A 13579-nucleotide genomic window follows, 5' to 3' on the forward strand; every position below is an offset into this window, starting at 1 on the left:
TGTTGTAAATTCCAGTCCTGCTATTTTACAGGTCAGAAGAGTAATTTCAAATGCATTGTTTATTAACGTAACGGTCACAGATGTCCCTTAACCTATTTCAAATAATTTCAAAATCTTTTCAGAGCATCACTTAAGTAGGCTCACTAAAGCACTAAAGATTATATTGTGAAGAGCGTTTCCGCACTGACTGGGAGTATGCTAAATGTTGCATGTTTGCATTTTGTGACTGGGAAGTGCAAGTGCATGCTCATCCTGATGTGTGCAACCTCAAACTTGGCTGTTCTTGATAACTTGTTGCCTTAATGCAGTAAGATTCAGATTGTTTTTAAAATGCTCTATGTTTAGTATTCTTCATGTTCTTCCAATACTGATATATATATTTTTTTCTTTATCAGGTATTTGTGAGTAGCAGTGGAAAATACAGTGAACTTGGTCATCCATTTGGGTATTTAAAAGCAAGCACTACTCTAACCTGTGTAAACCTCTTTGTGATGCCTTACAACTATCCTGTTTTACTTCCGTTGTTAGGTAGGTAATAAATGTACATTGGACTGCCGATGCAGCTACTTGAGAAAAAAAAAAAGTGGTTAGTGTTCTGCCTTAGTTTGAGACATTATAAAATAATGGAGAATGGAGAGTAGAGAATGTTGCAAACTCTTTAATAAAATTTGGGAGGAGAGGATTTTCATACCCCCTCTCCCTTTTTTTCTCTCCAGCAGAGGAGGAGAGCTACCTGCTTCCAGTGCATGTTTGATGCTGTTCACCTCCTAGACACGTAGCCTCTTCCTTAACCTGGAGTAAGCTTCAACCTCCATTCTTTTCCCTCATTTAGGGTGTGGTGTATCCAGGTTTTGCCGTTGCTCTTGTAGCAGCTAATTTTTTTTTTTTCTGGAAGATGAGATTCAGTGTTATGGGTGTTGGGAAGAGGGAATTCCCTGATGCTGTTTAGAGCAGTAAGAAGGAATAGAGTAGTGAAACAGCCTACAGTTCTTCCCTGCCCAAAGAACCAATGTTTTTTATACTCACAATAAACTACTTTCTACAGGAAAGACAGTATGGAAAGGTGCTGTGTGAGTAACTGCCATAATGATTATGTCTATTAGGGTTTTGGCATAAAGGTAATAGCAGAGAGGAGAGTTTCTTGGGTGTTGCCAAACCTTTTAGTTGCAGATGCTATAGGAGTTTTTTGTTCTGTTTATATAGATAGAAAATAAATATAGATAGAAAATAAAATTTATATAGATAGAAAATAGAAGTGGAAATTGGAGAGAATGAACACAAACTTGATTATTACTTTCTTGCACAAGGTTGTCGCATTTAGTTCTGGAAAACAACTTGGGATTGCTTTTTCCTAAACCTGGTCATAATCAGAAAAAGAAATTTGTGCTTGCTGTGTAAGGTGGCTGCCTTATATAATCATCCTTGTAGCCTAACAGTTGTCTTAAAGTGTGCAAGCAGGATCCTTCAAGATTAATTTAGCATTTTCTGTAAGCTGGTGGCTAATGCATTACTGTTGCAGGTCCACTTACTGAAAAGTCATTACTGATACTAAAAGAATTCCCCTGTTTGTTTTGATGTTCTTTTGATGTTTGTTTGCAGTTCTACTGTGTCTTCCCTGGGAGCTCATGTCTTCCTCCTGCCTTTTTTGCAGGGTTATAAAGCTCTTCCTGCTTTTTTTTTTTTTTGGAAAAAAAGCACCTTTTCAGTACGTGTAATGCTATTCTTCAGGTCACTCACATCCACCTGGTATCCCACATCTTAAGTTTGCAAAGGCTGTTTAAAGGAGAATGTGGAGCTTCCACGTTGTGCAAGTTGTAAAATGGGTGTTTTCTGTAGACTGTGAACGCACAGCATTCTCTGTTGGTAACAGAAAAGCATACATGAAGTGTTACCTTCAGATCTTGTTCCAGAACTTTATTTATCCTTGGTCTCTAAGGCATGGTGGAATGAAGTTCTGTGGAATATACCTAAACCTGAAAGCGGATTTAGCCCCTTCTATTACTCTCACCCAGATTAAAAAGGATGTGAGAACTTCCAAACCAAGGAGAAACTTAGTGTATCCAGCCCACCAATGTTGGTCCACCAGTTGAGGTTCTAGTGGCTACTGCCCATACTGTGCTGGAGAAGTGGGACTTGTCCTGGTATAGTACCATGGATAATATCTCTCCCTTCTTTTTATTGTCTCTTTCAGACAAGTCAAAAACACAACTGTATCATTTGTACTGTCGTATCAAGTGACTTATGTGTGTTCAAGCATTATAAACAGATCACAAGATGCTGAAGATTTTTTTTCTTGCATTTCTGTATTTCTGCATTCTTGAGCAGGGCAAGCCTTAATCCTGTTTCTGGTAAAAAGTATAGGAGACAGCCCTAAAAGATAGGGTAGGTAATGCATGAAGGAGCTTGCAGGTGATGCTTGAGCCAACCGAAGCAAGTTGTGGTCCATGATGGAAGGAGACAAATTCTGTGTCACATTGTATAGATTTGATGATTTATACCTCAGTTTTTGCAAGAGTGGATTTTCGTGTGTTCAGTGTGAGATGCTTCTGAAGACAGAACTTTTCACAGATACATGGATATACTTTGATGCCGAGTAAATTTGGCTTATGTGTTAGAGATTTCCCGTTCAAGGATTGTTGCCTTTGATACTAGCATAGCTCATGTACTTAAGATATTCTACTGTTTAAAAACAATTGCACAGCCAAGTTCATCAAGTAAAAGTCAAACGAGGGGATAGAGATGGCAGTGCTGCATCTCATCTCTACTAAGATGCTTTCTTGATTGATTTTCATAGAAGGGCCGGTACTGCTGGGCAGCAGGAGTGATTATTCACTGGGAGGGTCAGCAGAAGTAGTATTGAAACGGCTATTACGAAAATACCGTGAGAAGGTGGTCAGTAGCCTTTCTGTGTGGATCTAAATATGCAGAAGGATGAGCGTTTAGAAAATGTCTGCCTGTGAAGGACTGCAATATGGATCGTTTCCTTTGATGATTTTACAGGCTGTTTGAGCGAACCTGCAAGTAGTGATTTTATATTTTGGAAACCAAGGGTCGCCTTTTTCACAAATGCGAACATAGGATGCTCTTGCACTAGGAGGGAGGGCCAAACATTTTGTACCGATGGAAAAAATTACGATACCTTTTTTAGTGTTGGATACTATTTTACGTTGTAGCTCCTTATATTTAGGCTAGATTTTTTGCAGGGAAGAATATTGCTTTTCTTGAATGTAAAAGCACGAGTCTCCCACTGCTTAAAACAAACGAGCATATCTATTAGTGCAGAGACATTAGAAAGCTCAGGGAGTGACCAGCACTTGCTCAGGTGAAATTTAGCATGGGTAGTGATATTACCAAAATAAAAACTTAAACTTTTTTTTTTGTTACATGGTATAAACAGTCACAACTAGAATGTCAAATGATCTCTTCTGGTAATTAGGCTCTTGCCGAACTGCTAAAATTGCCTATTGACCCTTCTCTCTTGCACACTTTTTCTCTCCCTTCTGTTCACTGAGTTTGAAAGTGCATCGAGCCCCCTTATGTGGTACTGGTTACTGAAGATGTGTATTGCTATCTTGGTTTGTCATGATTTTCGTTTTGTAAGTTAGTCTGAAGTGGATAAAGAGCATTTGGAGCACAACTTAAATTAACTGATCTGCCTGCAGTTTTACCTGTTCTCTTGGAATTGCTACAACTTGTGGCCCTTTACTGGTTGTTTCTATTGCCATCTTCCCAATTATCCAGTGCTTTTGGCTCCCTCTGAGTTTAGAAGTGAAAAGAGTATGGTATTGATTTCTGGACTACACAGAGCAGTATCTGAAAATCTGTAGGTTGGATTAAAACTAAGAAAAGATGATTTCAGTGCTTTTGGACTTTATCTACAAAAGGTTTGGATTTAATCCATGAATGAACTAGTTAACTGAGTTACTGTTTGTTTCCTTACGTGTATAAATGATTATGTGCAGCCCACTGCACGGTGGAAAGAGTGCATTTCAAGTGCCTGTGTTGCAATCTGTTGACAGTGCATGTCTCAAACTCTTGCTATAGAGGCAGGTAAGATGTTGACGGTGATGTTCTTCTTGACTTGGGGCCATGTTTATCACTGTGACTTTCTTCCTTTTAAAGGAAGCTCATGCTGTGGGGAGTTCTCTCTGTAGATAAGACAGACAAATCTTCGCTGAAGCGCTACTTAGATTTGAGAACTTCTTACCTGGATAGCAAAGATCAGGAAGGTGCTTCTGCATTTGATTTCTCAGACTGCAGCCATGCTGCAGATTAAGAATCATAGGTAGTTGGTCCAGTATGTATTATGAAAATCTGTGCCATTTGAGAGTGGCTGTGCCGTCAAACTTCAGGGGTTATATGCTGGAACAACCTTCGCGGAGGAAGAACTGAGAAAGTAGTAAGCTGTTGTTACGGAGCTGAAGGTTCAAGCTGTACGTAGAACCAACTCATAGGCTTTAAAATATTAAGATGCTCTAACACTGAATATTTTACAGGACTGGTATTTTTAATTTTTAATTTTGTGAGGGAGATATAGTTCAGCTTCCTTTTTGTGGCAAAGAGCTAATGGGCTTATAAGATAAGAACGGGTATTATTTCCTATTTGCCTCTTCCCTCATGGTACTACCATGGTTCTTTTGGATAATAGCGCTAAGCATATTGAGATGTAAAATTAAGTTCTAATTTGTTCTCTCAAACTGCACCCCACTTCCTTCAGGCCAGGAAAGAGAACCAGAGCATCTGTAGTGTGGTTTTTGTGTGATACAGAATTAATTTAGATTAGAAAATACCTGTAATTAAGTGTGGTTTGGCTATGAGAACTTGGAAAATTGTATCTTAACATCTGTTCCATTTGTGCAGAATGCTATGCAAGTCAAATTTTCTTCTCCAAATATATCTTCCTGAAAGCTCAATCTGGAGAAAACAATTTCCTTGCTGCATCTGTCTTTCTCGCACCCTCCTCTGTGTGCATCTCCATCTTCTGCAGCTCTCCACAGTTAATTTTTGGACATCCCTTTCTCCAGTTCTGTATTTACTTCCACTAGCCTCCCTTTGCCAGCATGTTATTGCCCTACTAAGGAGAAGCTTGGATCTCAGATGATAATTTATAATTTCAAATGATTAATTGCAGGATACTGTGTTCTCTTCTGATGTTTAGAAATCGCTGTTATAGCATGCACAGCAAATGAGTACGTGCTTCAACTCAGTGATTTCTAAATGGCAATATGCACACCTCTAGAGCGAACAAGGTATTTCTAAAAGACTTTGCAAAGGAAATAATCTGTCTGGTTGCCCCTGTCTTAACAGGCAGCAGTTTTTGTAGCTAATTACCTTCGCTCGTCTGCGTCTGTGGGAGAGTTTGCTGCTCTGGCAAGAGGCAGTGGTGCTGAAGGTGCACCCCTTGTCTGCTGGAGGTAGATGCTCGCTGTTGTTAGCAGAGTCCAGCAAAGCTGGCCGTAAGGATTCCCTGCTCTGATTATTATTATTTTTTTTATTGAAGACCAGAATTCATCATACAGGTTGAACAAAAGACAGCTGAGCTGAAAATGGAAATTGAACCAAATGAATGTTGTTCGGCTAATACAGAGAGTCTTTGATGATGCAAGAGAGGAGAATCTGTTGCATCTACCATGTTACTAGTAGTTGTGTGCAGTTTTTAAGTCTGGTGTCCTTGTAAGTTTGCCTGTGATGAGGAACTGTTTTGGAGCGTCTCCTACAGCTAGGACTGGGGATTCAAAACCCTTCAAACCTAAGGTTAAGACCAGTTTTTGTGGGGAAGCCCCATTGGGAGATGGGGGGAAGGAGAGGAAAAGTGGGAGGAAACTTGGCAGTTGAATTTTGGATAATTCTAACGGTCTGGGACCTTATAAACAAAACCTTCTTTTCTTGTTTTCCTTGTTGCAGATGACTTGTTTAAGGTTCACAAACTTAAGCCAAATCTGAAGTGGCGACAGGCTTTTGACAACTACTTAAAAACAATGCCTCCTTACTACTTACTGGTATGTTCCTTTTCTCATTTTGTGCTGCTGGGTATAATGATGGCTGGTGTGACCAGAATCCTGTGCATCATACCTCTTCCTAGTAAATTTTGTTTACATAAATTTGATGAAATTTTTGGTAGTAAACATTCAGTTTTGCAGAGGTATGTAGATCAGGTCTATCTTTTTTTTAAAGAAATAAATACATGTCTAGTAATATTGAGCAATAGTAATGATACTAAAATATTAAATGCTTTCAGTTCGTTTAATATTAAATGAGCTTTGATCTAGTACACTTCAGATTGTAATCAAATTTGGCATTATTTTTGTAACTTGGTAAGGAAGATACAGATTTGTTTGTTTCTTAATGTGGGTGAACTGCTAGAACTCGAAAAACTCACACTAAGAGAACTGGCTGGGCCAGATAAGGGTGGGGGGGAGGAACCATTCACCTTTTACGTGTAGCTTGGACAATGCACCTCAATACGGACTTGCATCATCCCGGCTATTCTGGTACTGAGCCTCTGAGTGGAAATTGCCAGTGGCACCATGCTGTGCGGTGTCTTGGTAATGTGGCATAATGTCCATTGCAAGCTAGTTAGACTACCAAACTCATGTCACATGGTATCTGAATAGACTTGAATTTTAGTTGCCAAAAGTGGAAAAGCTAGAGCACTAATCCATGTGCCTTAGCTTCCTGTAATTGATCTTTTACAATTTTTTTTTAAAGACTTACTCTCTTACTATTGTGTATTTTGTTTTCCTTATAGCCATTAAAGAAAGCCCTAAGGATGATGGGAGCTCCAAATCTGATATCAGATAATTTAGATTGTGGACTTAGTTACAGTGTTATCTCTTACCTTAAAAAACTCAGCCAACAGGTAGTATTGATAAAACCTTTGCAATTAGAAGTGCGTTGATTATTTAGTTTGTGGTAATCTCATTATAACACAGTTATTCCCTGTGGGAGTTCATTTGGGTGTGCAGTATACATTATAATCAAAGATGGGTGAACATTTCCACAACAAATGCAGATGAATCTAGAGCGACTATATAGCCAGTGATTGTGCCTTCTGTAAGCGGTGGAGGGGAGTGAGGAGAACTTTAGCTACATTTTAAGTGCCTGCTGGACCTTTAAATTCCAAAGATTATCACTAATTGGATTTATGACTGCTCTTGCTATTATTCATCACAGCTGAAGTCAGAGGCTTGCTCTGTTTCATATTTATTTCCACGGGTGCCTTGGCAGTGTGTACATTCCAAAAAGTATACATTCCTGGCCATGGGGAGTAAGATCATAATTCATGTTTTATGTCTGAGCTTCCTGTTTCCTTCAGGTCAAATCCATTATGTGTGTTGTGTGACCTGGTGGGAAATAGTCCTACATGTCTTTCTGTCTTTGTCAAGAATGCCCTTTCAGGTGTAACTCTGAAAGCCATGCCTCCTTAGCATGAACAGTTCCTATAACAGTATTTCAAGATCTAGAAGTCAGCGGCAAAGCAGTGCAGCCTTTAGAAATTACAAAGAAAAGATCCTCCTCCTTAAAGAATGCACAAACTATGTTCCAAAAGCCTCAGAATGACTGAGCATCTATTAGATATAAAGCTTCCTGGGGTATTTCAGTAATGACATGCAAATTCTATTATCTGCAATACGGAGTTGGAATGGCTTGATATGGCTACTGTGGTTTTCACAGACTTTCTCAACCTGTGAAAGAGCTTAAATGTGTTGCATGCATGATAGGCTCCTATGTAGGGGCAAGCAGTGCCAGAATTGTGTAGTGCTCCTGCTGTCCTTAAATTCAGAGTTTCCCACAGATAATAAAGCAAATCCTGTGGAGGATGAGATGTGGGGGAAGTGGGTTCCAATCACTGTGGTGTTTTTGAGGTATTGCAAGTGGTTTAAAAAAAATCTTGCTTTGAATTCACTTAAAGCTTAATACAGCAGAATTGTCTGTAGCTATTAATAAGAAACCTGTGTTAATTAGAGAAGTAACATCTTTTTAGAAACTTACTGATGAAGCAAATTACATGCAGGTTCTACTACTATTCATCTTGTTGCAAACCTTAGTACTTAGATTGTTTCAGAAATGAAATCTGATGTTACTGTATCTGAATACGGTTTTAGATGTTGCTTGACAGTAACCTAAGGTATCACACCTTTAGTTATTTCTTTCTTTCCTTTTAAAGATGATTTTTCAGGAGCACATGAAGTCACAGACTTGCAGCAAAATCAGGGATGTTCACAGACCACCTACTGGCATATAAATTTAGATACACTGGCTAAATATTTTTTCTGTATGCTAGCACAAGGATTTTATTCTACTTTATATCCAATATATCCCCGGGCAGGTAGTTGAGTGGTTGGGAACTAAGTTGTAGTTTTATTCTGTTCATATACTATGTGTTTTATACTGGAAATCTGCAATGCATGCTGATTCTTTAACTCACGATGTGATTCCATTTTAGACAAAAATAGAGTCGGAACGAATAATAGGTTCAGTGGGTAAGAAAGTTCCACAAGAAATTGGAATAAAAGTGAAAAATCACTCCAGTGGCCTCTCCTTGGTACACAGTAGGGATTTTAAGCAGCTGCTGCAAGGGATCACTGGGGAATCTCCACTGAGACTGGCGGAAATGAACGTTAAAGAATTTGCTGGCTTCCACATAGGACTCTTAAACAAGGTAAACAGGATAGAGATCTTGCATGATTAAGCAGTTGATCTGTTTTAAATGGGTAACTTTTATAGACTTAACATAGAAGAAGGAAGTAAGTACTTTTTGCTGAATTGTGAAGAATGTGCCATAGGCATAAGTAGTGAGAGGAGCAAATGCAATTTTTAGCACGTGCTTTTGGGACACAGTTTGAAAATCCCACGGTAGTAGTCCAAGACAACTGTGATGAAAGTGACAACCTCTGCAAAAGACAGCTAGCATTGTTAGTCCAGGAATTAACATGCTTAGTTTTAATAAAGCTGAAAGAGATAATGCTGAAAAAGATCTTGTTGAAAAGGGTTGAGTCTGCTGTATCCAATTAGGAAGATCTGAAGTTGTTTCAGAATATTTTTTTAGTAGTTAACGTTATTACAGTTAATTTCTTTGCGCACGAAAACTGGTGGGTTAACTGAAAGTTACTTGTTTTATTATAAAACCAGGATTTGAAGCCACAGGCATTCAGAAATGCATACGATATTCCTCGTCGCAGTCTTCTAGATCAGCTAACTAGAATGAGAACCAATCTTCTGAAATCACACAGGCATATCGTGGGGCAGGATGAAGGTAAATTGCCACAATTATTTATTAACAGTCTGGTACAGCTATTTAATTCACTTAAGTAGTGTTTCTGTCCTCAGTGTGGGAGGGGAAGTAGACTTTGCATCATTTGTTGGGTCAGTCGTCCTTTCCTAGATTCTGAAGGAAAAGAATGAAACTTCTGCCTTCTGTCACAAAACATGTTGTGCATGCTTGGAATTTTAAAAATAAATTTCATGGGTGAGCTTTCCTATACAACAGGATGCAGTATATGTTTTTATAGTGATGTTGAAAGGAAAGAGGGGCTTTATTTGCCTTTTGCTTTTCCTTTGTAGTGGGAAGAAATAGTGATTTCTAGTTCTTAAATGCTAACACTTGAAATGGAAGCATATGAGGCTTGTCTTTCCTTAGTTTTAAGGTAGACTAAATTTAGATACTTTGTTCTGCTGCAGACTGCCTTCACAGCGTTCCTGTTGCTCAAATGGGAAATTACCAGGAGTACTTGAAAATGATGCCTTCACCCCTTCGGGAGATTGATCCAGATCAACCAAAAAGGCTTCATACATTTGGCAATCCGTTCAAACAGGATAAGAAGGTAGGAGAAGTCTTGCTATCTGCTGTGTCATTATTTGAAAAGTAACTGAATTGTAACACAGAGGCAATTACTCTAGTAATGAATTGATGAAGCAATTATTTTTTACTTGTTTTAAAAAAAAAATGTCTTTTCAGGGTATGATGATAGACGAAGCAGATGAATTTGTTGCTGGGCCTCAGAATAAGATCAAGCGTCCTGGAGAGCCCAATACTCCAGCATCACTAAAGAGAAGGCGTAGCATGTCCCCACTGTTGCGACGGCCACAGTCACCACCTGTTGTGACAAACCATGTTGGTGGGAAAGGGCCACCCTGTGCTGCTGGATCTCCGTCATATCTGAACCTCAAAGGCATGCCAACAAATAAAGGTATGTTGGAGTTGTAGTAAAGGAGCTTGTGTGGTCATAACTGGAAATACCTGTGCAAAAAAAAAGGTCTCTGTGCTTTCTAGGTTAATTCAAAAGGACACATAAGTTTTAGAGTTAATTAGGACTGAATTTCTTTTGTTGGCTTAGACAAACAGGCTGTTGCTATAGCTAGTGAAGTCCTGAATGAGCAATAATTTTGAACTGTTTTTAAAAAGTGCTGAAACCTTTCACCACGATGGTTTGGAGGTAGCAAGGATTTCATTTCAGCTTTTAGTTCTATAGTGGGGAAGGGAGAAGTGAGAAAGGAAAGTTTAAAAAAAAAAACAAAAGTGTTTTCATTTCTCACAAATACTAATTTACCCACCAGCAGCAGAGTCAAAAGAAAAATTTGCTGGAACTGGGCAAAGGAGGGGAAACTTAAGTTTACTTGGAAGTCGTAACACTGAAACGGAATTACAGAAAATTATTTCAAGACAGTCATATGAGATGGTAGCAGTCCAAAAGGAGGTGTTCCTTTGGTTGCGTCAAAGGGTGAATAAAACTACTGAAGTGATCTGACAGTGCTGAGTAACTCTCTACACAGTACTTTAAACAAGAAGGGATGCATAATAATTTCCTTCTGTGTTTTTGATATTGCAATTACGCAATATTAAGATACATCTTCTTAATTTTCAGACACTGGTAACAGTATTGTCCAAGATGGTAATGGAGAGAAGAAAGCAGAAAATTGTCAGTTGCTGGAAAAGCAAATTGATGGCTTGTCTGTGCAAATGGCTTCTTCGGTTCCAGCTGTTATGGGAGAAGACGAAATGTTACCCAATGACTTAGACTCTCTACCCGATGAGTTCAATTGCTTAAATGAAGATGGCTTGGATCATAAACCTGGTACCAATGCACTTGTTCGAGGGCCTCTAAATTACAGTGTGGCCGGAGATGACCAAAAACGGGTGATGGAGTCTACTTCTGAATCTGTGCCAAATTCATTTAAAATAACACCTACGATGTTGGAGGGAAGCAATGCTGATATCAAAATTAGAGTGATGAAAGAGGTTCGCAAACCTGGAAGAAGTAAGTTCTTTATTAGTATATTAAAAATGGGCTAGGGATATAGAAGATTTTTCTTGAAATGAGGATCTATTTTGAAAATAAAACTTCAGATTTTGAATGATTTTTGATTACTTGTGTATGAGTAGAGAAAGAACGAGAAAGGAAGTACATGTATTCACAGTCTGACTTTATATCCTCACTATACTTGCTGCAGCACTCTTAAGCAGGCTTAGTCAGCACCATTAATATTTTCATAGTTGATTCAGATAAGAAAATACGGAAACAAATGAAAAAATACCATTGTTTCAGATCTAATGTGTCCAGTTCGTTCTTTTGGACTACATTTTTTTTTTAAATTTTATACAAGACAATCATATTAATTGCTCCACATAGATTAGTCATCTTAGAAAGAGGAATTATCTTAAACCTCTGCTTTCAAAAATGACAGCTCTAGGTTGAAACGTGGCTTGGTATCCCTTTGTTTATATTAACTGCTAGTCATGGCAGTGTGTTCATGGAGATAAAAGGCTTCTCTGCTGATTAAACCTAGCCTGCATTTTCCAAGGGCAGGTGTTTCTAGATACTGCTCTTTCAAGAGAACAAAATTCTTCAGTGCTACATTTGAATACCAGATAATCAATATCACTTCAAAGTATTGGTATGCTGGCTTTTTTTCTTGTCTTACGTACATTACTGTATGCAGAAATGGGAAACTCTAGGTTTTGTTATTTTTCCTTTGTCTGTTAAGATTTATTGAAAATGCATTTGCAACATCCATTTCTAATATCTGTTTGGTTTTTTCCTTTAAGATTATGAAAAAATCTTCTCTCTTCTTGAGGAGGTACAAGGACCTATGGAAATTCAGAAGTATTTCATTGAATTTGCTATAAAGGAAGCAGCAAGGTTTGTATAGATATAAATGATTCAGAGTTAAATGCTAACTTCGTTCATGATAGTAAATCTTAATCTTTTCCAAAACAAGTACTTCGTTTTGACATACTTAAATTATTGCGGTTTTAGTGGTCAAACTGCCATTGTATTTTCTGGAGTAAATGGTCGTTACCTAGAGTTGAAATGTGAAATAGAAAGGTGGGTGGTTATGGAAGAAAGACCCAGAATTTGCCTGGGTTGGGGAAAGATGGCTGTAGCAAATTAAATTTGCCATTCTGATGTCAGAAATAAAGGAAGCTCTTCCATGCTGGAAACAGAGAGCCTCTGGTAATACTGTTTATCATGGCAAAATAATACCGAGTTATTTAACTGTTATTTTTGGAAGAAAAAATGCAATTACTTCCCTTCTCTTCCCTAGGTTTAAAAAACGTGTCTTAATACAACACTTAGAGAGAATACTAGAGGAACTAGAGTTCAACAGCCTACCCAACAGAGTTAATCATGTCAACAGTAGATAATAGTGTACCAGCCAGACGAATACGGACCAGGAATGAGTTTGCTGTGCCACAGAAGAGTGGAAGAGGATGTAGCTGTTGCCCTCACCATCTTGGCAGTCAAGTGATTTTACTGTCAGAGTCTGAGAAGAAGCAGTGGAGCTTTAACTTTACGAACCTCTATCGGCAGAAGCTGGGCTATAACCTTAAGGATTTGCTATGAAAGGTGTGGCTTTTTTCCTGTGGAGGGTGCTATTTGCTCAACAGGCTGAAGAAAATAACCATTGCTGCCCCTCCTGCAGGTGATGAGAATTTACTCATTTGAACACTGTCATTAGACATTTTACGTGCTATAGGCAGCAGATTGCACTAAAATGGGGCACTGTCAAATGCACACACTGTCTGCATCGTGGAGAGATCCCGTGTGTTCCCCCCCCAAAAAAAAACCTCCCAGAAACACCTGCACTGGTAATATTGCATGTTGCCACCACAGAGACAAGGGTCTTGTTCCCGAGAACTGCTAGCCATGCCTTTAAACTTGAGATTCAGTGTAGATTGAGAGTAAAGAAACTGCTATTGTGTTAATGAAAGCTAAAGACAGCCCTGTGACTGTTACCACCTGATGGTCACTAAACAATCTACCTCAGACTCTCTTCTGTTTTGTCTGCAGACATTATGAAAGTGCACCTGAGGCTTCCCAGGTCCCCGACTTCAGTTCTCTTTCATCCTGTGAGGAGGACGGAGATTCTTCAGGTGGCCTTGGCACACGCTGTGCTTTGGAAGCACTAAAAGGAAACGCTTTTAAAAACGTGTATTTTAATGTTCATACAAAAGAGATTATTTTGAACAGTATTGTTACCAGATCACTAATTTGATATTTTAACTGTATAAAATTTTTGGAACATATGTATATATAAAATAAACCATTTTATTAATTTTTAATAAGTGCTAATCTGA

General features: G+C 38.6%; 1 protein-coding gene across 6 annotated transcripts in view; it reads left to right on the forward strand.

Annotated features, from left to right (window-relative positions):
* Positions 1–13579, forward strand: part of LOC106037436 (integrator complex subunit 6-like) — a 37771-nt gene extending 24192 nt beyond the window's left edge. The window contains exons 9-19 of one of the 6 annotated variants that reach the window (XR_010834852.1): positions 396–528; positions 5905–5999; positions 6749–6859; positions 8447–8662; positions 9133–9256; positions 9682–9824; positions 9959–10190; positions 10866–11258; positions 12047–12140; positions 12547–12924; positions 13293–13579. Coding sequence is in view for 3 of the 6 variants with exons in the window: in XM_067005167.1 (XP_066861268.1) it covers positions 396–528; positions 5905–5999; positions 6749–6859; positions 8447–8662; positions 9133–9256; positions 9682–9824; positions 9959–10190; positions 10866–11258; positions 12047–12140; positions 12547–12646 (1641 nt within the window). In the remaining 3 variants the exon portion in view is untranslated. Of the gene's footprint in view, positions 1–395; positions 529–716; positions 798–5904; positions 6000–6748; positions 6860–8446; positions 8663–9132; positions 9257–9681; positions 9825–9958; positions 10191–10865; positions 11259–12046; positions 12141–12546 lie in introns of those variants that run through there. The other 5 variants (XR_010834853.1, XM_067005167.1, XM_067005165.1 and 2 more) reach the window with 5 other exon arrangements.

The sequence above is a fragment of the Anser cygnoides genome, chromosome 13 (genome assembly GCF_040182565.1).
Source record: "Anser cygnoides isolate HZ-2024a breed goose chromosome 13, Taihu_goose_T2T_genome, whole genome shotgun sequence".
NCBI classification, from domain to species: Eukaryota; Metazoa; Chordata; class Aves; order Anseriformes; family Anatidae; genus Anser; species Anser cygnoides.